This window comes from Poecilia mexicana, unplaced genomic scaffold, assembly GCF_051168715.1.
Source record: "Poecilia mexicana isolate PSO_F unplaced genomic scaffold, ASM5116871v1 scaffold_14, whole genome shotgun sequence".
In the NCBI taxonomy this organism is placed as follows: Eukaryota; Metazoa; Chordata; class Actinopteri; order Cyprinodontiformes; family Poeciliidae; genus Poecilia; species Poecilia mexicana.
This window is the reverse complement of record NW_028263383.1, coordinates 27,708,441-27,735,145: the sequence shown is the minus strand read 5'-3', so window position 1 is coordinate 27,735,145 and position 26,705 is coordinate 27,708,441. Positions and strand designations below refer to the sequence as shown.

The following is a 26,705-nucleotide window of genomic DNA, read 5'->3' as shown; positions in this document are numbered from 1 at the left end:
GAAAGAATTTTAATTTCTAATTGCAATTATTAATGAAATTGACAAAAAAAATTGAGGATTTGGAGCCATATACAAAATTTTTTACAGAATTGGTCTAGAAATATTTACTGGCATTCAAAATAAGGCATCAGTCGTTTCTTTTCAGGGTCAAACAGAGTTATGAGTGGCTGAATAGATTTCACATGCTTTGTTTTCACATGCTGTAATTTTTTTCAGTCTGAAGATGCACAATTAGTTAAGTTGAGAGGCATGACATGATAATACAAGCATTCCTGATTTAGTTCTGGAAATGACTTGCATGATGTACCACATGGTGGCACCTGAAGCCATTTTCACAGCTTGTTTCAGCTCTCAAATATTTCAAGATAGAAAATATCCAGTTATTGGTTTCACTCCAGTCATTTCAAGATGTGAACCACACTTTAACTCATCCAGATACTTTCACTTAGTAGAGTTTTCTTAAAAAAAAAAAAAAAAAGAAACAACACAAAACAGCCCATGACAGCCAAGTGATAACATGTTTACAGATGCTTTTTATTTTATGAATTTATGACATTTAACCATACAGTCATCCTCATTAGGAGAAATAAAAGTGCTAAAACATCAGTCTTTGTCTTGTTCATTTATATAATGTGTTTCACTAGGTGGTGGACTTACATAAATAAATTAACTTTCCAATCATATTATGATTAGTATAACATTCAGAACTGATCTAAGGGGCTTCTGAAGCTTAACTTGACTTGGTAAAAAAAAAAAAAAATTACTGAATAACTTAAATAGCTGAAGACCACCAGAAATTTTGTGGTGCAACCGAAGTCACTATGAAGAAAATTCTTACAAACTGAAAATGTGTCACAGTAAAAGTCTTTAAAAACAGTTAAATGACATGCCAAATAAATTTCTTATGTAGTGATACTACACCTAGAAATGTATGTTTGCATTGGTTCGTATGTTGGTTTAAGATTACTCCTTATAAACAATTCAAATGTGAGATGTTTTACAATAATTTCTGAGCCTCAAATTTTACTTTTATCAATAATATTCAAAGGACTCATGTAAAGAAGAAACATAACATTTATATTTTCAGATTCAAATTGGGACTCTATGTAACCTGGTTATGTTGATCCACCACTATATTTGGCTTTTATGTCTTAGTTACTGCAATTGTTTTTTGTTGTTGTTTTTTTTAACAGAAATAAAAAAAATGCTGTGATTTATCATCCATCTGTATTTTTTATTTGCGCCCGGATGTTACACACAGACGGAAGTAAACCACGTGGAAGACTGTAATTAGTCGGATACTTTATTTCTTTAATTACAGCATATTGCATCCTCTGGTCGTTTGTGACAGAAGGGATTACAGCAGGCCTGTAAGATCTACGCATGCGCTGTAAGCATCCTACCATCCATCCTTTAAACACCCCCCCAGCGCAACATCCTCTCCGGTTGAAATGAAGACCTCCGTCAAGTTCAGGCAGATCACACAGAAGACTTCCTTTGTGAACCTTCGCAATTTTGGCTTTTTATCGGCAATAAGCCATAATGATCCAAATAAACCCTTGAAATATGTCTCTCTGTGTGTTTGAATCAATTTGGGCAATGTGTAAGTTTCTCTTTTTGAAATAAACTACTGAAATAATTCTGATGTATTGGGAGGAACCTTTATTGAATTTTGAAACACGATAAGCAATGATTAAAAAAATGTCGGCCTTAGTAAAGTGGAATTAATACTTTTTATAACATGGAACTCGGAAAATCTGCGTAGGAATTGGACGCACCAAAATCAATTAGCAGCTAAATTGTAGGTTGTCGCTCTGAAGCTAGGTTAGCTGCCAACCGCTGCTGCTTGGTAAATATTTGTTAAATTTGTTGTTTTTGCTGCATTTTATCTATTAATAAACTCTTGAAATTAAAATAATTGACTGTAAAGGTAACGACAATGTTGAAAAAACCTTTTTTTTTAATAGAGTTATGTCTCAAAGTGCCGTTTGGAAATCAAAATAGATACATTTTATCATTAGCAAGATAGCTAGTTTTAGTGGCTGTTTTATTTTAACATTTTTTGTTGATGTCACCGACATTATTTACTATTTAAATCTGGTTTTGACGACTAAAATTATGATAAAGGCAGCAAAGTGTGTCTTATTTTGAAATCTGGGTAGGTGAATTTCCTGTTGCGGCGCAGCTGCTTGTCGCTGGAGTAGAGCTCCGTCAGAGGACCAGGGAGAGCGTGGTGAGGAATCCCAGCAGCCCCCCCGGAGAGTGCGAGCCGGACCGGCTGGACCCCCTCCCCCTGCCCCCGGAGGAGGACCCGAGAGAGACCCACGTTGCCACGGGAGAGGCCTCGGTTCAGGTAACCGTTCAGTGCGTGTGGTTCGTGCTGCTTTTCCCGGGCAGCCAGGTGCTTTCCAGAGGGTTGCTGGAGATGGAGAGGCGGCGGGCGGTGAGCCGCACGAACCTCTGCAGACCTGACATCCTGTAGCAGTCTGATTTATACAGTCTCTGCACAAGGGTTGCTATGCCAAAACTGAAGGGGCAGGTTAGGGGTCGGCTTTATTTTAGCACCACATTTCACCGGTGTGAAAGGGTCTGTGCGCCTCGATGCGCAAAAATAGCGGCACATATACATCCTGGATATCAGAACCCCCTAGTCCTCCTCTTCTGCTTTTCCTTGTGAGATGCTTTGCTTGTTTTTGTATTCTGTGTCATACGCAGGCGTGTGATGATGGTTTAACTGCAGCTCTGAATATTTCAGAAGCACAGTTCTCTACCAAAACAAATCCACCGTTGCTATAGTTATTTACTTGCAGAAGCAATTTTATAATACTGGTAATTCTCTTAGAGAACAAAAACACCTCGTTAGTTCTGCCTTCAAAGTGGAACTTTGTATATGGTGCTGAGGAGCTTGTATCCTGCAGAAAAAAGGAGTAATGGATTAATATTTCTTAGATTCATTATTCTACTGAGAAGTAATGTTCATGCCTCAGGTCTTAGAGGAATGTATTGATGTTATATCCTTATGGTCTGCTGAAAGCCTATAAAACTAGATCCATGTAAATATTAAGAAATAACATGTCTAAAGATCATTGGTTAGGAAACAAAAATGATGGTTAAATAGTTTTGTGGTATTTTGGAGCCCCCAAAAATTTATGAATAATAGCAGTTAAAGTTAGATAAGTTACCAAAGTGAACCTTGTCAGGGCCAAACCCTGGTAGCTGATATGAGGAGATACTGCAGAGGGGAGATCACGATGCTGGGAGGATGGGAAGCTGGGATAGCCCTCCTCTCTGATGCAGAAGGGGAGTGGGGTGGGTTGGTGGTGGTAGAGGCAGTGGCTGCGTTGGTTTGGATCAGGGATGGTGTGGCGCACCCATCCCTTCCTCCCTCCCTGTCCGTGGTATATACTGGTGCATTACTGCTCCCTGTTCACTTCTGAGTGTAATCAGTCTGTCAGCAGCAGCAGACTCAATAAGTCACCCCAGCACTAACACAAGCACACACTCTCCTCTCTGATTTCTGACCAGAATGTTGCCACAGTCAGCTGCCTCCTGCTGTGTGCATCAGTTCTGTCAACAGTTGTAATCATTGTTTCTCACAGGGAAAATATGTTTGTCTTGACAACAAGTGACACAGAGTGTAGCAGACATGTTTTTCCTTCCTTCCTTCCTTCCTTCCTTCCTTCCTTCCTTCCTTCCTTCCTTCCTTCCTTCCTTCCTTCCTTCCTTCCTTCCTTCCTTCCTTCCTTCCTTCCTTCCTTCCTTCCTTCCTTCCTTCCTTCCTTCCTTCCTTCTTCATCCAGGGTTCCTACAGAGTCAGGAAATGTCAGGAGGCATATGGAAATTTGATTAATGGAAAAGTTTGGACAAAAAATTGAGTAGGGCTGAAACGATTAATCAAATTAAATGTGGTGAATTGATTATTGAAATAACTGTCAATTGATTTAGTAATCGATTAATCGCTAACTATAGTATATATATATATATATATTTACAGATTTAATTTCTTTCCCCATTGTCCAAAACATCCATTAATCCATAGGAATCCTGTGTAGTATCATTGAGCCATCCGATGGTCTCTTATTTTACATTGTAGTTCAGTTTTCTTTGTGCCATCTCACCTGTAGTTCAGCAACAAAACATACAGATCATTCCAATTATGTCTGCTCTTTGTGTTTAGCAGTGTGAATTATTTGTCGTGGCTCTAAAGATGAAAAACGGCTTATGGGTTCAGTCCTTTATGTTCGCTGTACATCAGTGCCGAGGCTGTCTCTTCAGAGAGTTGCCTGAAGTCACTAGCAACAACATGGCCACATTGTACCCAGAATAAAACAGTTAAAGCAACAAGCTCCCACTGTGGAGAACCACTGCGGTCCAGCTACATCTGCTGTGTCATATTCAGACTTTGCTTCTTTTCAGGAGATCAAATTACTGTTTTTTATCACCAGTTTTTTTTTTTGCAAAAACAATCACAATCTTCAAAGGAAGTGTAGCACTGTGTAATAAATGCATATTATTATTAATATGTTACATTTTTTGTATTAATAAAATTGACTTTTTTGAACAGTACATCATGATATAATGTTATGCCCTCATCAAAAACAAACCTGGAATGTTGCCTTGATTCTTTCATGCATGTTTGAAAAAAAATAAAATCCTTTAATTTCCATGGCAACCATTCGGCTGTGGAAAATGCCTGGGTGGACCTCGCTCCTTGAGACGCAGCTCCTCCTGGCTAGTCTGAGTTCCTTCAGCATCTGCTGAGCTCATTATAGGAACTACTAATAGAATGCTTTAAAGAATGGTTGTAAACAGCTTCATGAAGGAGAATTGTGATGACGTGTTAAAGGTGGCGTGTCAGAAAGAGTAGGAGCTTCTTAAAGAGACAGACAACAATTTCAAGGTGTCACTTTGCAAAGTAAAATTTCTTAATTTATGTTTGATGTATACAGCACGTTATAACAACTGACGTTGCAAACACATTGTATCACCCTTTTAAATTTCACTTAACATTTTCAGCAGAGATGATGAGAATATCCTAAACTGTTTAACATTTAAATGTATTATATAATTAGTAAGTTTACTTTGTAAAAGTGCAAAGAGTTCATAGTTTGATTCTATGAAAATCAAACTATGCATCAGATTGTAGCATCAGATAGCTACAGTCTGATGCCATGAGTTTAATATTTCAATCTGGAAAGACTCAGACGAAGAAAAAGGAACAATTAAAAGATTTAATGACAGCAATGAATAACAGTTCTTTGGCGCTCGGGCCCCGGCAGCTGATCTGAGCCGAGATTTGATGTGAACTCGATTAACATCCCGATAACCGATTAGGGATGCTCTCCCCCGGGGCCCGACACTGGTGGTGGAGGTCTGGAAAGAGTGCCATCCTGGAGCCAAAGGATGAGGGTGGAGAAGGGGAGGTGGTGGGTTGAACGCAGCTGGGAAGCGGCCGATGACTTGGGTGTGGATCCTTTTATGCTGAACTTGATTGATGATTGGACACGTCAGGTGAGGTCCAGCGCTGAGGTCGGAGATGAGCATGACGCCGATGGACGAACGGAGGGGATGGAGTCTTCCAGTTTGAATTTTCGCTATTAGCTCCATTTCAATCTGGAAAGACTCAGACGAAGAAAAAGGAACAATTAAAAGATTTAATGACAGCAATGAATAACAGTTCTTTGGCGCTCGGGCCCCGGCAGCTGATCTGAGCCGAGATTTGATGTGAACTCGATGAACATCCCGATAACCGATTAGGGATGCTCTCCCCCCAAAAAGGGGCTGAGGCCGGGGCCGAGGCCCGAAGAAAAGGGGGACCTAAAACTTGTGAGCTGCCTTGAGGGTGCGGAGAGAAACATCACAGTACTGGTAGTCGCCAAACGAGTGCAGAAGTCTAGAAGGTGTTAAGGAAGAAAATATCTAAATTGGATAACTTTGGAAAAAGTTTGGCTCCCTCTTCCTCTGGATCCCAGGTCCTCTCGGCGGGCCATGTGTAGCCACAAGGAAAACAATGCGTGTTGACGTCACAGAATTACAGAGTTTAATCCAATATAAGACAATGCACAGAAACTACCGAACAACGGAGACATACATTCATTTACCTGACATAAATGGAAAGAAGAAGAAAAGCAAAGACATCTTTGGAGAGTTGCCAGAGCAAATCTAATGTGTTACTTCTGTGTAGAAAGTTTTATCTCCTTTAATTTATTCAAATAAGGCGTATCTTTGCTCATCCAATCCAGGAGCCATCTCTGGCCCCTTATCTGAAGCCTAAAACCCCTGCAGTTTACGGCCTTTCACAAATGGGCGCGAAAAGCCGGAACCTCCCCTGTACTGCTCTCCACACAGACAAAAGGCAGTTCAAACGATCCTAGCAAACCATCCGCTGCAGCCACAGGCAAAACAAAGGTCAACAGGCCAGAATAAGTCACTGATTTAAAACCACAATTTAGGCCATTTGAGTCAAGACATGCTCAGTTTTAAAATTAGCTTATTTTAAATTTATTTTCTTAACAAAGGTGAGAAGCTGGTAGGAGGAATCAAATTTGATTGCTAGAGGGGTTTTCATGATATCATGAAGCCCATTCAAAGAATGAAGGCATTCTAAGAGAAAGGCTGAAAAATACCAGGCAAGAAAGTGAAGGATAGTTGAAGGCACGGAGCCAGGCAGGAGATGGGATCAGTTTCGGGGGACACGATCATCTGGAGACAGGCTGGAGGATAGGTGCCTGCTATATGGGAGCCCTGCTGAAAATATGAGCGAAGAACAACTGAGACATGGGCCAACAATGAGAGGAAGGCTAGGACATGGGCCAGCCGTAGGGCAGGCCATGCTGGGACATGCCGAAAAACTCGGACGTAGAAATGAATGATTGAAGATTTAAAGACAAAATTAATAACGGTTCTTAGGAAATGAATGACAGTTCTTTGGCACTCGAGCCCCGGCGGAATATTTGAACTGTGATCTCGGGTGAACGCCCCCGACTCTGATTAGGGATGCTCTCCCCCCCAAAAGGGGCTGAGGCCGGGGCCGAGGCCCTAAGGTGAGAGGAGGGAAAGGGCAACTAATCCACCTGTACATACTGCTGTAAACACCGTCTTATCTGAGCTCTTCATAAGAAACATGCAAAGGTAATAAAGCGAAATAACACAGACATGAAGCAACATGGTTACATTTCTCTAAAGCAGCAACTTTGAACCTGAACGGTCAGCTGAAGCAGATCTCTGACACCAGAGCTGGGCTACTGTTAAGCTATGAGGCTTGTTGAGCTTCGTCAGGCTTCGGAAGCTAAAGCCCGAACCGTAACCTCCCCCGTTAATCTCTGACACTAACGACTTGAAAATAGAATAAATACATGTCCGTTAGAATGTTTAGATACTTAATTAGCACATTTTTACAAGAACAATGGCAGAGAATATTGCCTACTAGCATAAGCTAAAGTTAATGTTAGCCACAAAGTTTAAGTAAAACTCACTGTCGTGTCAGTGAATGTATAACTAGGCGTGCATCTTAAACATTTCTCCAGCTGACTTGTTGGGGCTTCGGATCGATGTACAACCTTGGCCAAGCACTGCAAGCACCTAGTGCAAATGATAATTGTAATGGATCGGAAACAATCGAGCCGCTCCGCCCGGAACGCGGAAACTGAGGTGCAAAGAGTCCATAGTGGGACTCTGAACCTGTGAGTTGATTTGGGGGACAGGAGGAGGAGAATGCTGAGAGGAAAGAAAAGGCACAGCATACAAGTGGTCAGCCAATAGGGATGTTGATCACGAGAAAAGGTGAGGCACTGATGGAAGGAACAGATATGAGGTGACAGATGCCACGAGGAACTTGGTGGAAGAAGGCCAGCAGTGATAAACCATAACATGATGCCAGGCTGGAGACAGAGTCAGCGGAGGAATACTCTGCGAGAGTGAGACCAGGCAGGAGGAAGCAGGACAGCTTGGTGGTTAATGTGATGGCGGGGCCAGGCAGGTGAGCATGAACAGCTTGGGGGCTACTGGGATGGAGCGGAGCCGGGCAGGTGAATGGGGGCCAGCCATGGGGATACGGGGCGGCGCGGAGCCGGGCTGGAGGGTACGGGTCAGCTTGTGGGGATGCAGAATAGCCTGAAGAAAGGCTGAACGACAGGTGCGGGCTGGAGAGGCGCCTCGCTGGACAGACAGAGGGAACAGCTGGGACATGGGCCAGCTGAGGCGGGGCGGGGCCGGGCTGGGGGGTACGGGACAGCAGAATAGCCTGGAGAAAGGCTGAATGACAGGTGCAGGCTGGAGAGGCGCCTCGCTGGATAGACAGAGGGAACAGCTGGGACATGGGCCAGCTGAGGCGGCGCGGAGCCAGCCTGGGGGGTACGGGACAGCAGAATAGCCTGGAGAAAGGCTGAATGACAGGTGCAGGCTGGAGAGGCGCCTCGCTGGATAGACAGAGGGAACAGCTGGGACATGGGCCAGCTGAGGCGGCGCGGAGCCAGCCTGGGGGGCACGGGACAGCAGAATAGCCTGGAGAAAGGCTGAATGACAGGTGCGGGCTGGAGAGGCGCCTCGCTGGATAGACAGAGGGAACAGCTGGGACATGGGCCAGCTGAGGCGGGGCGGGGCCGGGGGGTACGGGACAGCAGAATAGCCTGGAGAAAGGCTGAATGACAGGTGCGGGCTGGAGAGGCGCCTCGCTGGATAGACAGAGGGAACAGCTGGGACATGGGCCAGCTGAGGCGGCGCGGAGCCGGCCTGGGGGGTATGGGGCAGCAGAATAGCCTGGAGAAAGGCTGAATGACAGGTGCGGGCTGGAGAGGCGCCTCGCTGGATAGACAGAAGGAACAGCTGGGACATGGGCCAGCTGAGGCGGCGCGGAGCCAGCCTGGGGGTACGGGTCAGCTTGAGGGAGTGACTGAGAAGGCACAGAGCTAGTCAGGAGGGTGAAGGCCAGCTGGGTGTTACAGACTGGAAAGAAACCTTAAATTAAGGGTGTAAAGGACAGAGGGGAAAGATATGCGAAATATTGACAGGATAACATTCACTTGCATGAGGTTGACCAACCACCACCAGAGAATTGCGCAGTGCTCGTCTGGCACTGGATGTTAGCGTAAGGCCAAGAGAGTACCTCGAGACTGGTGAACGTAGTCGAACATAGACTTTTTTTTTTTTTTTTTTTTTTTTTCTCTCCCCTCAAGGTTGCATGCATGCAGGGCTTGGAACTACGATGAGCATGAAGAAAAAGCCGAGACTCAGAATGGGGATGAAAACTGAGGAAATATACAGGCAGGATGAGATTAAGCTTGAAATGGGTGACTTGTCTAATAGCAGGACTGGACACAGCACAGGCAGGGAGATAGCTTATCGGCAATGGTGTTAAAATGACCAGATGCAACACGCAGGTATGCTAAATTAAATGGTGGCGATAGAAGACATGAGACAGATGGTGGAGGATTGGCTTATAGTTAAAACACAACTTATAGTGAGCGATGATCGGGATCGCTTGCTGACATTACTCTCCGGAAACAGGTTAGACAGTGAAACGAGTTAGAAAATGCTGAGGACTTGAGCTGCTGAAATGGATGATGCAAGCGAGAATTCATGGCTTGTTTAATTGATAAGGTCTGGAACGATTGTACCGAGATTGTCATGGAGGGATTTAAGTCAACTTCACGATCTGTGGCCAGCAACTGAACAGCGTGTGATGCCTCACAACTGAGGCAAAACTCCTAATTACTGGATGATTAATACGTACTCGTGCAGAGACAATTGGCAATATGACTTGAATTATGACACAGTCAAAGACAGCATAGTCTTCGGTTGACAAGTTGGCTGATAATGGAGCTGAAATAAAAAATGCGGTAGCCGACACACCCGAGACAATGGGCTGCATGGCTCTCAGTAGCTGAGTGCGCATACGAGTGCTGATATATGAATGAGTAATCCCTCTAGGCTGCCCCGACTCCAGACGAGTTTAACATGAGGGCATTGGCTTATGGGGGCAGAAGGTACACTGCAGTAAAACTACCCATACGAGGACATTTCCAAAGCGTTCAATAACGAGGGTCCTACACTCTTTAGAACATATCAGCGGGCTACAGGCCACTAGTCGACGAGCTGAAGGTGCTACATTGTATAAACTTTCATTATTATTTAACGTTGCCTGCCTCCAACGCTTGCTCGACTCAGTCGGTTAATTGAGGAAACTGTGCAAAGCTCTGCGAATTGCTGGTTGCTGCCATAATTCGAACACACACGGAGCTGAGACAGCAGCAGCAGGTCTCTTTAGCTGTCGCACGGGAGTAAACCCGGTGAAGAATCTTAGAGCTCGAATGGCGTTTTAAAGCGCCTCCCCAAACACGACAAATCGATTCTTCAACATGCAGTTAAAAGCTCTCGAGAATATTGGGCGCAGCCTGAGTGGCCTACGAGTTCGGGAGAGAATAGGCTAATTGAAATGCAGTTCGTAATAATGCGAATGAGACATGAGAATGCTACGTCTTACCCCGACAGCCCGAGATGGGCGTAGAGAGGGAAATCCGGAAAGGTGCTGACCATGGCGGCATGCGGAAGAGAGAGAAGCTGTTGACGTGGCTGACCCATCGCGTGGCAACGGTGTGAAGACGATGCGAGAGCGGTGGTGGAGAAATGGAGGGAGAATGGATGGTGAGCTGGGAGAAAAAGGTGACGTGGATCGGTGCAGCGAGACCTTGGCGGGCGAAGGAAGACGGCCTTGCTGCTTCCGTCGGATCCTCTCTTCGTTTCTGTCGTCTTTTACGTGGCATATTTTAACAGGCTGTCTCCTCCACGTAGAGCTCCGCAGTTAGCTAGCTGGACTCACTGACTGTGCGGGAAGCAATTGCGTCGTGCGTCATGGCAAAAGTTAAAAGGTAACGAGGTGACGGGGCTTATTATGACGTTTTTTGAAGGTGGGACGAGGAGTACGGGAAACCCCAGATAGGTGAGAGATAGGCGGGTGAGCCTGCTTGAAATAATCGAGGCTGAGGTCGGGAGAAACATCTCTTGCAACAGAGGAGCGTCTGAGGGGAAAAGAAAAGGCCAACGCAGGATGAGAGGTAGAAGGACGGAGAATCACGAAGCTGTGGAGAAGATGAGACGTGCTGGCTGAGGAGCTGTGGCGAGCAGATGAACGGATTGAACGCAGCTGGGAAGCGGCCGATGACTTGGGTGTGGATCCTTTTATGCTGAACTTGATTGATGATTGGACACGTCAGGTGAGGTCCAGCGCTGAGGTCGGAGATGAGCATGACGCCGATGGACGAACGGAGGGGATGGAGTCTTCCAGTTTGAATTTTCGCTATTAGCTCCATTTCTGTTTGAAATATATGTATATTTAAGATAGATCTCACCAAATAATAGCCAAGTGAATTCTTAAAAAGTCTAGAATTTTATTTGAATATAATTACTTTTCCACCTAAATATGTACCTTTATTAGTACAAATTAGTTTCTTAATTATGGTTCATCCACATCAGAAAAAATACACAGAGGTTCTTCTTTTGTGCTAATAATGTCTTTGGCTTGGCCCATTTTTTTAATTATTAACTCAAAATGTTTAATAACTAAAAGCTTTTGTTTCAAATGTCCATATGTCAGAAAATGTGTGCAGAACGTCCCTGCCAACCAGGCAGAATATACAATACAGTGTTTACACTTTTGGGATTTGATGTGATATACCAACACTGACCAGGTTCATGTTCCTGCCACAGCCTGATGCTGCCAACACCATATTTCAGGGAGGGGATGGAGAGTTCAGATGTAGAGTAAATATTTTTGTGTGATTTTTAAGTTGAGGTTGGCTCCTTAGAGCCATTGGGGCTCAGTTATCCCACAGGAGCTGTCCATGGTGCTGCCCAGGCCACTCTGATGTTTGGGCTACTTTTTTTTTTTTTTTTTTTTTTTTTACAGTGATTTGCTCAAATGACTCATTTGTGCCATCTTGTGGCTAAGATGTATCAGAAAGTTGAACCATTGCATTTTTTTTCTTTTCTTGCAAATAATTGTTTTTATGATTGCAAAGTTTAAAGTTAAATGTCTCCTTATGAATGCTGGTGATTGTTATTCTTGTCATAACAAATCAATACATTTCATGCTTTTTTTCATAAATAAACTTTAAAATTATTCAAAACTACCAAACCTTCAATACCTTTGTGGTGTAGTATAATAAAATTAGCTAAAGTTAAACCCCAGTGGATGGTTGTTTGCCGATATGACCTGTGCATCAGATTTTCGAGAGTACCAGAAACATGCAGATATGAAGGTTCCAACTGGAAACTTTGTATGTTTAGAAAAAAAGTGATTGTCTGTGTAAATGTTTTTAACACCTTAAAACATATGTTATTAATTAATCAAACTTAATTTGTTAAAGTCCCGGTTGTACTATGTGAAAAAGTTCAAGAGGTATGAATACTTTTAGAAGGCACTACAGTTGTTTATGTCTGTATTCCCCATATTAGTGGTTCAGTTACACCATTATCCCTGCTGTGTGACACTTCTGCCAGAATGAGGCACTTAAATAAGATCAGTGTTGACGTTTGCTGACCAACAGCCTGGAACAAACCAAGTGGCGGCCATTTGTTGCCGGTTTTAGCGTTCGTGTTCAGTTTTTATGTTTGTGAGTCGGTTTCAGAGCAGAACATTGCTGCGTCTAGGTGGGCAGCTGGTTGACGAGAGCTGCTGCAGCCTCTGCACTGGACTCCCTCACCTCACAAGAGGACATTTTTCTCATGCAGTTTAGTAAGTAATAAGGGGAATGAAAGTGGACAAGTGGGTTTTACCTTCCAATTGTGATAGTTTTGTTGTCAGAGATCAACAATATACAGTAATAGCACAACTGCGACCTAGTGTCAGTGCTGTGTTTTCAGCCAAACTGTTTTTCAAACTGTCCTTTATTGTCTGTTGTCTTCATCTGTAGGACCAGACCAGAAATGATTCATTTTGTCGAGTTGAGACAATGTAAATGCGTCGGACATCGCACCGGTTGTTGAAGTCCTGTTTGGTATAAAGTGGAGCCATTTTGTTTACCAACTTCCCATGAAATTTTCTCCCATTTGTTTTAGTTTCCCTTGAAGTCGAAGTTCTAAATATTCATAGATCAAATATCACCCAAACATCTGTCTTCACTCCAGCTGAATATTCAGTCTAACTCTATGCTTTGTGCTTTGAGCGACATCATGCTTTATTATTTACTTGACATTATATTTAGAATTCGTAATTGCACTTTCTGAACTTTTGAAAGATTTGTTGCAGTTTATCTTTACGTATTTGACCAAGGTAGTCAACTTTAGGTTTTTGTCAGTTTCGTAATTGTTTATTGTTATATTCCGAATTGCTCTGTGAACAAATACAAGTTGTTTTTACATGTTTGACTAAGGTTGTGAAGCTACTGGTGCATTTAAATGTGATGTACTGGTGCAGAGTAATCATTTGTAATTCTGTACATTTATGTCTATGTTTAAAAAAAAAATTAAGTTTCAAGTAGGGGTGCACCGATATGAAAATTTGGACTGACATTGATATCCAATGTTAATATTGCAGTTGTGACTGATAACCGATATTTATCGGTTATCGGTAAATATCGGTAACCGATATTTACAATATATTTCACTGCAGTTTTGACACTTTGGGGAAAACAACAACCAGTTTATTTATGCCTGTTTATTTATCTGGCCGATACTGATATGTTAAAAAAAAAGACTAATATCGACCGTTATTGATGTTAGTTTTTAAGTCAATTTAGCACTATTTTTTTATATTGGATTGGTATCGCCCAATACAAACCTCAGATATCAGTGTCGGTAGTGAAAAAAGTGATGCATCTGTAGCTAAAGTGGAAACATGCTTTGTTTTATATTAGTGTCTCCAGATCCCTGCTGTTTGGTTGCAGCTCTATTGGTTATTACTGAAGGTTTAGAAGATCTGAGACACAAAGATTCATTAGCATGGCTGCGTTAATTACAGTATCGACTGACAGTTCATCTTTTACTTTCGGGTTTCAGCAGAGGTGGTTGTTGTTGTTGTGTTTGGCCCTGTAGACTCTGAGGGTTCATTCTCTGCAGGTAATGCTGTTGGCTCTCCACAGTGGCCAGATGACAGCATGGTTTCCCCCAACGCAGCCGTGAGCCAAGACAGTAAGGCCATCTGTCAGATTTAGCTTCCAACTGCAACCTCCCACTCCCCCAGTAATTGACTTTACCACTTGCTCAAAAAGTCAGCTAGCTTGTTAGCTAGCTGAACTAGACTTCCAGGATATTAAAGTGAAACATCGATCATACTGAAGGCAGGTGTTAATGCTAACAATAAGGATTGCTTTCTGGTTGATATCCACACATGTGGTCCTTTCTTTATTTGATGTTTCAATCCCAAGAGCCAACATTTTAAAATAAAACCTAAAAAGCAAACTGGGTACATGATATTTCCTAACATTCGTGTTTACTTTGGTTAAAACATTTCAAATCGCTACCGATTACTCCTTACAACTGTTTTTTTACTACATTTTCTCAGTAACAAAGTACCTGACGACCCAAACTAAGTTGTCTGTGTCAATACTACACAGTTTAGTTCCTTGAGCCGTTGGGCCTCGCAAAAGTTTATTATTAATGCTCTGGACAGACGCTGAATATGAGGCTGGAGAAGAAGAAGAGCACAGACAATGTTCATGGATGGCTTGTGTGACACCTGCTGTGGCGCCCCCTAGAGGGAGTAAAATAAGGTGTTTACCTTTGTGTGTTGACCTATAAATGTAGGTAGTGATGGAACCATTCATCCCGTGGCTCCGTATTGATTATCCTCTCTATCCCTCTGCATGCCCTGAGCTGATCAATGTCTGCTCAGCTCCTTCAATACACAACAGCGGTAATGAGACCCCAGAGGATATCACTGAATCGACAGATTAATCAGTTTAACCCGGTGAATAGAGGCTGCGCTCAGGACAGCAGAGCTCAATGAGTTTTTGTTTCCACTGTGAAGGTATTTCAGACTGCTGCAGAGATGATGACATGTTGCGCATTTAACGTAGAGGATGGAAAAGCAGCATCAGTATGTATTACAGTGTAGAGGAAATGATCTGACCTTGTCACCCTTGTGGTTCCCCTCAGGGCTGAAGGATGTTTACCTCTGTGAAGGCCTTTGAGGGGCAGCAGTACTCCACCCTGAAGAGGCAGTGCCTGCAGAGTGGCCTCCTGTTTGAAGACCCCCGCTTCCCCGCCACTGACGATTCGCTCTTTCACCAGGGCAACAGGATCGGACGTGTGGTCTGGAAGAGGCCTCAGGTGAGTTGGTCTGGGGTGTCCAAATGTGGCCCAGGGGGCCATTTGTGGCCCAGCTGAGTGTAGTTCAAGAATGGTATAAATTTGACCCTCCAGTGGAAACTTTTGTTAGCATAAATATTTTAATGACAAATTTACGAAGGAGGACCACTGACAAAAAACAAATTTGACTTTAATCTTAGATTTCTGAACATAACTTAGAATGTTAGCATTCTTATGATAATGTTTGTTACCACTAGAATGTTAACTTTGTTTCTGAATTCTGGGATTGCCCTAATTGCAGTGGAATCAGCCCAAGTGTACTGCTGACTTCAAGTTTTGTTTTCATTTGTAAGTTAATTTTTTAAGTATTTCTGAAGATGATATTAAATTTCCATATAACTGAATATGTTTCAGGTAGAGTGTCAGAATTTCTTCACACAATTGTAAATATTTTTTGTGGTTTGTTAAATCTCAGTAATTTACGAAGTATCGCTGATTCCCGGTGCAGAATATTTCTTTATCTAGTGATAAAAGTTGCATTTGTATGCATACAGGAAGGAGTAATAAGAGAGGGATTTCACTTTTCTTCTTCCTCAAACATGTAATCTGACTTACATATTCAGGTCTTTTTTAATGCAGGCTCTAATATCTTTACAAGCTTGAGATATGCTGCAATAATGGTTGCTTAAAAGAAGTTAGCAAGTACAGAGAGCTTTATATGCATATGCATTATGTACGCACAACTGTTATTGCTTTTATCTTTTCTGCATATCATAAATGTGTTTCTGTCTTCCGTTGATAGGAAATGTAAAATTCATTTGTTAATTTTGTGAAAATGGCTACAAGTATTCTGTCTCCTGGTGAATAAGTCTTTCATATGATACGCTCTGTGATTGAAATAGAGGTTTTTCTTGTGTTCTGAAAATACAAAGACATCTTCACAGCTATCAAACACCTTCAGTTTAACTTTGCACCCAATGTAGCAAGACTTACTATTACTCTATAAAAAGCTAAATGTGATGCATGTGTGGGTCTCCTGATGATGCAACCTGCAATAAATTCTGAGGAGTATTTTTGCCTTTTAAAAGCATCAAAATGAGTCAGCTATCAGTACTTAAGGTCCCTGCAGGATTGGAGATTATTAACCCCACAGTATGACTAATCATTTTTAATTCCCCGCTAACTTCAGCAGTAATCAGTAATTGCTCCACTGCACTCTCCTTGTGTATAAGCCGGTGATGTATTGGAGCTGTGGATGATATGAGATGCAGGGCCTCAGGACTCTGCGAGCCGAGTCCCCTGCCGCTGTTATCCCCCTTGCGCAGCAGGCCGTGGTTCTGGATGGTGTAACCTCCTTCTGCCAACGTGCATCGCCATGGAAACTGGGTCACACAGATTACATGTTTTGGTCTGCGCTACTGATGTCAGTCATGCAGACGTAAAACTAGAAGAAGGGAGAGAGCTTGGGAGGAGGAGGATTTTTTTCCGTTTTCATTGGGAGATGATTTGTGTCGTCATTTACTCTGTTGTGTTTGTTGATGTAAAGGTCCAAGGATTATGATTTTTTCATAAAAAAATAGCATTTTAGAATAAAAACAACAAAACTGCAAAAATAACTTTTTGCTATTCTGTTTTTTTCAGTGTTAAATTGACTTAGATTATTTTGACCTTATTAGCATATTTTGAAAAATTACTTTTTTACTCAAAGCATTTTCCCTGAACACATTTAATTTCCCTTTAGGATTAAATCTGCATAATGTAACTTTTATATATATATATATATATATATGTATATAAAAATAAAAAATTAAATTCCCTTCTCACCCTCCGCGGGTGGTCTCTTTCATCCTCTGAGCTCGGGTCCTCTACCAGAGGCCTGGGAGCTTGAGGGTTCTGCGCAGTATCTTGGCTGTGCCTAGAACTGCACATTTCTGGACTGAGATGTCTGATGTTGTTCCTGGGATCTGTTTGAGCCACTGCTCCAGTTTGGGGGTGACTGCCCCGAGGGCCCCGATGACCACAGGCACCACTGTGGTCTTCACCTTCCAGGCCTTCTCCAGTTCCTCTCTGAGGCCCTGGTATTTCTCCAGTTTCTCGTGCTCCTTTTTCCTGATGTTGTGGTCACTTGGTATTGCTACATCCACCACAACGGCTTTCCTCTGTTCTTTATCCACCACCACAATGTCCGGTTGGTTCGCCATTACCATCTTGTCTGTCTGGATCTGGAAGTCCCACAGGATCTTAGCTCGGTCATTCTCCATCACCTTTGGGGGTGTTCCCCACTTTGACCTCGGGGCTTCCAGTCCATATTCGGCACAGATGTTCCTGTACACTATGCTCGCCACTTGGTTATGTCGTTCCATGTACGCTTTCCCTGCCAGCATCTTGCACCCTGCTGTTATGTGCTGGACTGTCTCAGGGGCCTCCTTGCACAACCTCCACCTTGGGTCTTGTCTGGTGTGGTAGATCTGAGCCTCTATTGCTCTGGTGTTTAGGGCCTGTTCCTGGGCGGCCAGGATGAGGGCCTCCGTGCTGTCCTTGAGTCCAGCTTTCTCCAGCCATTGGTAGGATTTCCTGATATCAGCCACTTCAGTTATTTGTCGGTGGTACATCCCATGTAGGGGCTTGTCTTCCCATGATGGTTCCTCCAGCACCTCGTCCTCTGTTCCCCATTGCCTGAGACATTCGCTGAGCACATCGTCCGTTGAGGCTTTGTCCTTGATGTATTTATGGATCTTGGATGTTTCATCCTGGACAGTGGCTCTCACACTCACTAGTCCTCTGCCTCCTTCCTTACGGCTTGTGTACAGTCTCAGGGTGCTGGATTTGGGGTGGAACCCTCCATGCATGGTTAGTAGCTTCTGAGTCTTAACATCCGTGGCCTTTATCTCTTCCATTGGCCAGCTAATTATTCCGGCAGGGTATCTGATTACTGGTAAGGCATAGCTGTTTATTGCACGGATCTTGTTCTTGCTATTGAGCTGGCTTCTCAGGACTTGCCTTATTCGTTGGAGGTATTTGGCTGTGGCTCCTTTCCTTGTGACCTCATCGAGGTTGCCATTTGCTTGTGGTATTCCCAGGTACTTGTAACTGTGCTCTATGTCTGCTATTGTTCCTCCTGGGAGTGAGACCCCTTCTGTGCGGACGACCTTCCCTCTCTTTGTAACCATCCGGCCACACTTCTCTAGTCCGAATGACATCCCAATGTGAGTGCTGTAGATCCTGGTGGTGTGGATCAGTGAGTCGATGTCTCGCTCGCTCTTGGCGTACAGCTTGATGTCATCCATGTATTGGAGGTGACTGATTGTGGCCCCATTCTTGAGTCAGTATCCGTAGCCAGTCTTGTTGATGATTTGGCTGAGGGGGTTCAGGCCTATGCAGAACAGCAGTGGGAACAGAGCATCTCCTTGGTATATATATATATATATATATATATATATATATATATATATATATATATATATATATATATATATATATATATATATATATATATATATATAAAAAATTCCCTTCTCACCCTCCGCGGGTGGTCTCTTTCATCCTCTGAGCTCGGGTCCTCTACCAGAGGCCTGGGAGCTTGAGGGTTCTGCGCAGTATCTTGGCTGTGCCTAGAACTGCACATTTCTGGACTGAGATGTCTGATGTTGTTCCTGGGATCTGTTTGAGCCACTGCTCCAGTTTGGGGGTGACTGCCCCGAGGGCCCCTATGACCACAGGCACCACTGTGGTCTTCACCTTCCAGGCCTTCTCCAGTTCCTCTCTGAGGCCCTGGTATTTCTCCAGTTTCTCATGCTCCTTTTTCCTGATGTTGTGGTCACTTGGTATTGCTACATCCACCACAACGGCTTTCCTCTGTTCTTTATCCACCACCACAATGTCCGGTTGGTTCGCCATTACCATCTTGTCTGTTTGGATCTGGAAGTCCCACAGGATCTTAGCTCGGTCATTCTCCACCACCTTTGGGGGTGTTCCCCACTTTGACCTCGGGGCTTCCAGTCCATATTCGGCACAGATGTTCCTGTACACTATGCCCGCCACTTGGTTATGTCGTTCCATGTATGCTTTCCCTGCCAGCATCTTGCACCCTGCTGTTATGTGCTGGACTGTCTCAGAGGCCTCCTTGCACAACCTACACCTTGGGTCTTGTCTGGTGTGGTAGATCTGAGCCTCTATTGCTCTGGTGTTTAGTGCCTGTTCCTGGGCGGCCAGGATGAGGGCCTCTGTGCTGTCCTTGAGTCCAGCTTTCTCCAGCCATTGGTAGGATTTCCTGATATCAGCCACTTCATTTATTTGTCGGTGGTACATCCCATGTAGGGGCTTGTCTTCCCATGATGGTTCCTCCAGCACCTCGTCCTCTGTTCCCCATTGTCTGAGACATTCGCTCTCAGATATATATATATATATATATATATATGAAAAAAAAAAGTTTTTACATATTTGTTAAAACTATCACCATGTCGTGATGTCATCCTCGTACAGGCACTGCTCAATGTGCTAAAACAACTTATTGTTACAGGAACATTGTTTATCCATTGTCAACAGTGGCTATGCTATTTAGCCTAGCATTCGAGACGCTATCAGGAAGAAGCTGTAGCATAGCAGAGAGCTTGATGTTTTTCATACTGTCTGTCTTGTACTGTCATGACATGGTGTCATTTTTGACAAATATGTAAAAAAAGATTATAAAGTATTTTTTGAATTTGAGTTGATAATGGTTAAAATGGTTAACAAAAACCCTCCACAAGGAGGGTAAGCTACAAAAGTTCTTCACTGAGTTCCATATCCAGGCACAGTAATGGAAGACTCAGTTGAAGGAAAAATTGTGGACCAATAGGATCCCACATAGTTTAAATTCATGCATGTGGTGTTTCATCATCTACCTCCACAACACAATCCCTTTGTCTGTTTTGGAATATACTGCTACAACCAGTATTTACTTCTTTCCTAACTTCCTGCAGCAAGCAGCTGTACTGCTTTCATAAATATTCATTTCTCCTGCTTTGTGCAAGCTTCCTGCTGATTTAAGTTACCATCTCTTCCCCTGCTAATGTGGGTGAAGATCTTTAGAAGTGGTTCTGTATGACGGGTAAAACCGTCTCCAAAGAGACACTAACCTTGACAGGCGGCCTTCATTTTCAGGAAAGATCACACATCAATAACAGAGACTAGTCTAGGGCGCAGTTCCTGATGTAGCATTATAACCCGATAAAGTTGACTAATTTGGGCTCCTTAACTTACTGATACTAGTGCAGTGAACGCATAAACAGATCTTGGATTTCTCTGCTGTTCTTCCCAACGGACACTAAAAGCTCATTCTGGATGTACTGTATTATTCAGTGGGGAGTGCATGATAATGAAGTTAGACGTTAAACTACTTAAGGAAAGAGTGCCTTTGAGGGACTGAAATGCTCAGAACCATCAAAATTTAATGAAGGTTTTGGGAAAAGCTTGTTTTAAACACTGCACACCCGCCCTCAGATTTAGCCTGAAGTGCATTTCAGCTCTGGCTGGACGTTAAGGTCAGGTGGGGCCACAAAACTCAGAAAAAGAACTGGGAAGATTAAGGATTAAGCTTTGTTTTAATTCAACTTAGGATCTGTCCCTTCTGTTTAAAATTCATATCATGTCAGGTATTTATTTATTAATAATCAGAAGTTTACATATATTTTCTCAGTATTTGGTAGTGTTGCCTCTGAACTTCGCTCAATAGTTTGCTGGAGTTCTGGCCCATTCTTCCTGGTAGAACCAGGTGAACTGGGTCTGGTTTGTAGGCCACACAGATTCTCTAGGCTTGAGATCAGGGCTTTGTGTTGGCCAAAACATTGATTTTGTTGCCCAAAGCCACTTTGCAATCACTTTAGCTGTATGCTGAGGGTTATTGTCCATCTGGAAGATCAATCTGAGCTCAAGCGTTTAATTTCCTGTTACTTCAATATTTCCACATAATGTTCTTTCCTCCTGATGCCATCTTGTGTCCTTTGGCTCTTTCCTTGCCCATGTCGGTACAGGACAGGTTTCACTCTGGATGATGACTCTGTTTCACCATCTTCAGCAGCATCTTCACAAAGTTCTGGGCTTTTGTTCTTCGAGTTAATTTGCACATTTGTCCCCAAAAGCAGCAGGATACTTACAGAGAATGGCTGGGCGATTAATTAATTTTATCGATAAATTGATTTTTAGCTTTTGAAGATTTGAACAACTCATAGAAGCGTTGATTGAAATAAAAGTCACGTTTTAAAAAATAATCTGTTATTTTGTAATTTCTTTTTTAGAAAAGAAAGTGAGAACAATAATTGATAAAAATCAGAACTCAGATTTGGTATGAAAAAAATCTGAGATTTTATTTCAAGCCTTATCGCCCAGCCCTGTTACAGAGAGATAAACATTCAGTGAGAGGAGGAGAGATAGAAACAGATAAAAGATGACAAAAAGAGAGTGAGTTTGTTGCACAGAGCCGTTGCATGAGGCTGATGGATCCTTTCCCCCTGGGCTTGGCTGATGAATGGCGCCAAAAAGGCTCTGAAACTGGTTAGAAAGTCTTTAGTGGCAGGGTGTTTGACAAGGCTGCGCTCAGCCACAGTATTCACATTACTTTAGTGTCTACAGGGCCGGGCGCTGATCGATACCCTATTACTCTTCCACCTGCGCCTGTCTGTGGATGGCGGGCCACCACAGGGAGTTCTCACTGCTGCTCAGTCTCTGGGAATCAATGCTACTGCAGACAGGAAGAAGAAACGTGCCTCAATAACTTAACTCAGATGTACAGTGGCCAAACGTCACTCCTACTCACTGTACCCTCAGTGTAACCCAGATTTACTGAATGTAACGTGGGATGAGGGAGTCAGTCGAGACCTCACTGCAGTGGCCTCTGCTTCTGATTAAAACTTTGCTTTTGCAGCATTCAGCTTTGCAGAGTCAGCAAATGACTGACCTTGCTTGCATCCTGTATAAGTTGTGAATGTGTGGTGCTAGCCCTTTGTGTGTATACACATGACATTATACATTAGCACAAGTGCTGATATTTAACAGTAAAGCTGCACACTGGGCTTAAAGGTGACCTAATTATGCTTCCTTGAACCAGTTAGGATAGGTCTATGGAGAACATAAAACATTTTTGTTATATTTAGTTGCACAAAATAATTCCTGGATAATGAGATTTTAGTTTGCTCAGTTCTGCCCATTTTGAGCTCCTTTCAGAATGGGGTGTTTAGGGTCTCTGTCACTTTAAAACCAAATAAGCTGCTGCTGACCATGCCTCCCAACTCTACATTTATACTTGCACGTGAAAATAGCTTCAAAAAGATGCACAAATATGGAACCATATATCTTTGAAAAGCATTAGTAAAGCCTTCTGCACAACCAACTTTCTTCGTTTTTCAGGTGTTGTTTGGGTTGCAGTTTACTGCAACGGAACAGGAGTATTTTTCCAGAAAGTAAAAGACAGATATCTCTTCTGTTTATGGCACAATAAAGCATTTCTGTGAGAAGGTTGGGCCCCTAAGGTCTCTGCACGCCTCTAAGGGCCTCTGCACGCCTTGCCAGAACAAAGTTTTGCAGAGACCAGGACAATAATTGGCTCTATTTAGCAAGTGGAAAGCTCCCAATTAGCATGCAGTGCTGCTGCCATGATGATGCATAGTTCTGCTGAAATTAATACTGGTAGGGATGGAGAAGAAGAGAAACACGGTGCAAATCGGAGTTTCTACCTCCATTTCCTACAAGTACTTCTGTCTCATTGAGAAGCAGTTCAGTTAATAACTTTTTGTCTTCTGACTGTATAAACCAGTCTCTCCAGGTCATTGCAATGGTTTTTTCCCATTTATCTTAAAACATGTTTTTTTTTTTGCTTTTTTTTTAAACAAAACAGTGAGTTTGTATGTCTGAGAGGCCCCTGGCGGCTCACTTCCTGTAGTAGCTAACCATCCCACACACTATCACATTAACCATGGGGAGCGTGGTTGTGCGTGTGCTTATGTGTGGGTTATATTTTCTGCTCTCCATGTGTGTGGGTAGGTGTAAGCGTTCAGCAGCTTATTGAGTGCGTTTTCAGGGCTCTCAGTCGTTGCATATTGTGGCTGAAAAATGAACCTCGTCACAGAAGCAGCAGGAAATGTGATTTCACAAATGCAAAGCTGAGCTCCCACTCCTGTGGAAAAGGTCAGCAGTGTGACAGGACGGTGCATGAGGACAGATGGTCTGTCTCTAATTTATCAACTGGCCTCAATAATCTATTTATATGCTTTTATCATTACAGTTCTGAATCAAACGAAAGCCAAAATCGTACACTGCTTTTCTTTTGATGTTATTTTAACACTTAAATATTTAAAAATGTTAAATATTAGGCTGGTGTACTGGGGGGAAACTACCAGTGTGTATCACATGTATCAGTTATTTATGAAAAAGTTTCTTAAGTTTATTAAAAGCACAATAAAATAATTAAATGTTGAAAGAATTATGTGAGATTTTATTTTATTACATGTTTAAAATTGGGTATTTCAGTATTTTACCTCACATTTCTCAATCTCCATCCTGTAGTTTGTCTTAAAATAACTTAATCACTTAACCGTCATTCACCAAAATGCTAACACATTAACCGATTGGTTAACCATCTGAGCTGCAGAGCAATCATGTTGCCCAGAGCAGTGTTAACCACGCCCACTAAGGCTCACAGATAGAATGAGTTGATATGCTGCTAAACAGAAATATGAAATAATAACATAGATGGAAAAAATGGTTAATTATGTTTCTTTTAACTTATAAGTGTATTTGTTTGTATTATATTCAAAAATATTTATTTGAAAACATTGGCACCCTAAATATTTTTTTATATTTTTTTATTTTTTATTTTTAGAAAAAATGTTAGAAAATGCATTTATTTATTAAATTAACATTTAAATACTGTATACTTATTTATATTATCACATGTGAATATTTATATAGAAGCTTATTAATGTATTGAATTGTGTAACTGTTGATAATCTGTTTTAATTACCTGATGTTTCTTCATTTTTGAGAAATGTTTTCTGTCATTAAAATAGATTCTGAAAGGTTTTTTCCATGAATAAATGGCGCAATCATTGAGTGTTTTCTGTCCGTGTTTAGGAACTGTGTGAGGACCCTCACCTGTTTGTGGATGGCATCAGTGCACATGATCTACATCAGGGACAGTTGGGCAACTGCTGGTTTGTTGCAGCTTGTTCCAGCCTAGCATCCAGAGAGTCTCTGTGGCAAAAAGTAAGTATCTCTGAACGCGGGCTTTAACTTCATGCTGTTTTGGTGTGTCTTCAAATGAAGCTAAACTTAACAAAATTAATGCAAAAATGTCTTTATACTTTTCTGGAGCAAGGCTGTCTTGTAATCCTGTGAAGTTGTATCTATGAACAGTTTTTCAAAATATCTCAAACTTCTTCTTTGGACTTTTTGCAGTGCTTCGATCATTTCCTGTTCATTTTTCAGTTGTGACTATAACATCCATCCATCCATTTTCTTACACCTTCCTCCCATCGGGGTTGAGAGGGGTGCTGGTGCCTATCTCCAGCTATCAACAGGCGAGAGGCAGGGTCATCAGTCCATCACAGAGACAGACAAGACAAACAATCATGCACACACACATAGGGAAAATTTTGAGAGAATTGACAGACAGTTTTTGGACTGTGGGAGGAAGCCCGAGTACCTGAAGAGAACCCACCATGCACAGGAAGAACACGTAAAGTTCATGCAGAAAGACACCGGGTCGGGAGTCGAACCCAGGACCTTCTTGCTGAAAGGCAACAGTGCTACCAACTGAACCACTGTGACTAAAATAATGCATTTTAATTTGTGAAACAGTGGCCAAACCACAACGCAACAACAAAAGCAACGGAGCTACAAACACAACAACAAGCAACAACAAAAATAAAAGCCACCGTGCATCAGCAAGCAGAAACAACATAGCAAAAGAGAGCTGCAACAAAGTTTACTAAAATGGAGTTACATTAGTACAAAGTTACATTAACTTCCTTTTTAACATATCTTCCATTGAGGCTTAAGTTGTTTCATTATGGCTTTTGCACTTTGTTGGCCCTTCTGGGCCACCATAGCGTGAGTTTAAAAATGATCAAACCGAACAAGTGCAGATCAACAAAAAAAAGTTAAGTATCAAAGTAGTATCTTTGAAAACCATCTTTAAAAAGCATCAGAGATCCATCAGGAAGCCTGAAGATCAACATTTTAAAAGGTTGTCAAAGTTTTGCTCCTTGGATGCAAAGTATATATAACAATAAGTAGATATAATCCCATGTCTGTCTCTTTCCATTAATGACGAACACATTGAGGAAAAACATTTCTGAAGATGTACAATATATGAACTCAATACTTTGCTAAAGTGCAGTTTTAATTATCCTCTAATGAATGCTTGTATCCATTAGCAACCATTATTTGACAATGTAAAGATCAGAGCACTAAAGCACCTCCCTGTTTACATGGTGTGGAGTCTCTGAGGACAAACTGGAAGCTCTTAGGCTAAATGTGATTTTTATCAGGATGTAACCTGCAGAAGGTTGTTTACACTGCTCTGACTAGCAGCCAGTACAGATGGATGGAGAAAGAGTGACAATGCATTGTGACAGATGGATGGATGGACCCTGTGAAACTCTGACTTAGCTGCAGACAGATTAGCGTATGCTCGATTCATAACTGGCCACCTCTCATGTTTTAGCTGATTTCAATTTTAATGTGAAGAAGCACAAACCTTAATGATGAGATTCTGTTAGAAGCACATCTTGTTTCTTCTTTCCATTAGCACTCTGACAAACTGTCATTTGACTTTCAACTCATTCACGCCCTCCAAGGAGGTGTTGAAACTCTCACCTGAAGCTGGAAAAAAAACTGTTCAGCTGTTGGTTATGTCGTGACGAAACTGCATGAAGAAAAAGAACCTGAGAAACTTTTTTGTTTGTTTTAAAAACAGAAAACAGAATCCCAGTCAAGACTGTTGATAGCACTGCTTTACTCACTGCTGTTAACTTGGTTTGGACAAACTAAACGCTAAAGGGCAAAATTAATAATAATGTTAACATAGAAAGGAAACAGAAGACATTTAAACATGAGGTAGTCCTTTAGAAATAAGTTAAAAGAGAGATAATGTGTTCCAGCCAATGTGCTGTCAGCAATATAATGACAGTAATAATAATTAATCAGAATAATAATTATTCTATGCAATAATTGCAATCATAATAATGATAATAATAGTAATGAAAATATTACTATCATTATTCTATTTATTAGAATAATTATAGTAGTAGTATTAAAAAAACTGTCAGAATGTAATTGCAATAAAAATTTAATATTTATTTATTTAAAGTTTATTTGTGTCGAACATTTCAGTAACAAGGCAGTTCAAAGAGCTACATCATAAAAACATACAGCCAGCTATTGTGAAACAGTGATTATTTATTGTAGTTATATTAATTTTAACTTTA

At 42.0% G+C, this 26,705-nt stretch overlaps 1 protein-coding gene across 1 annotated transcript in view; it reads left to right on the top strand.

Moving 5' to 3' along the window:
• Positions 1-15,099: 15,099 nt before the first annotated feature.
• Positions 15,100-26,705, top strand: part of LOC106930065 (calpain-5) — a 28,369-nt gene continuing 16,763 nt past the window's right edge. Inside the window, exons 1-2 of the mRNA XM_015007386.2 lie at positions 15,100-15,264; positions 24,349-24,480. Of these exons, the coding sequence (XP_014862872.2) occupies positions 15,100-15,264; positions 24,349-24,480 (297 nt within the window). The remainder of the gene's footprint in view (positions 15,265-24,348; positions 24,481-26,705) is intronic.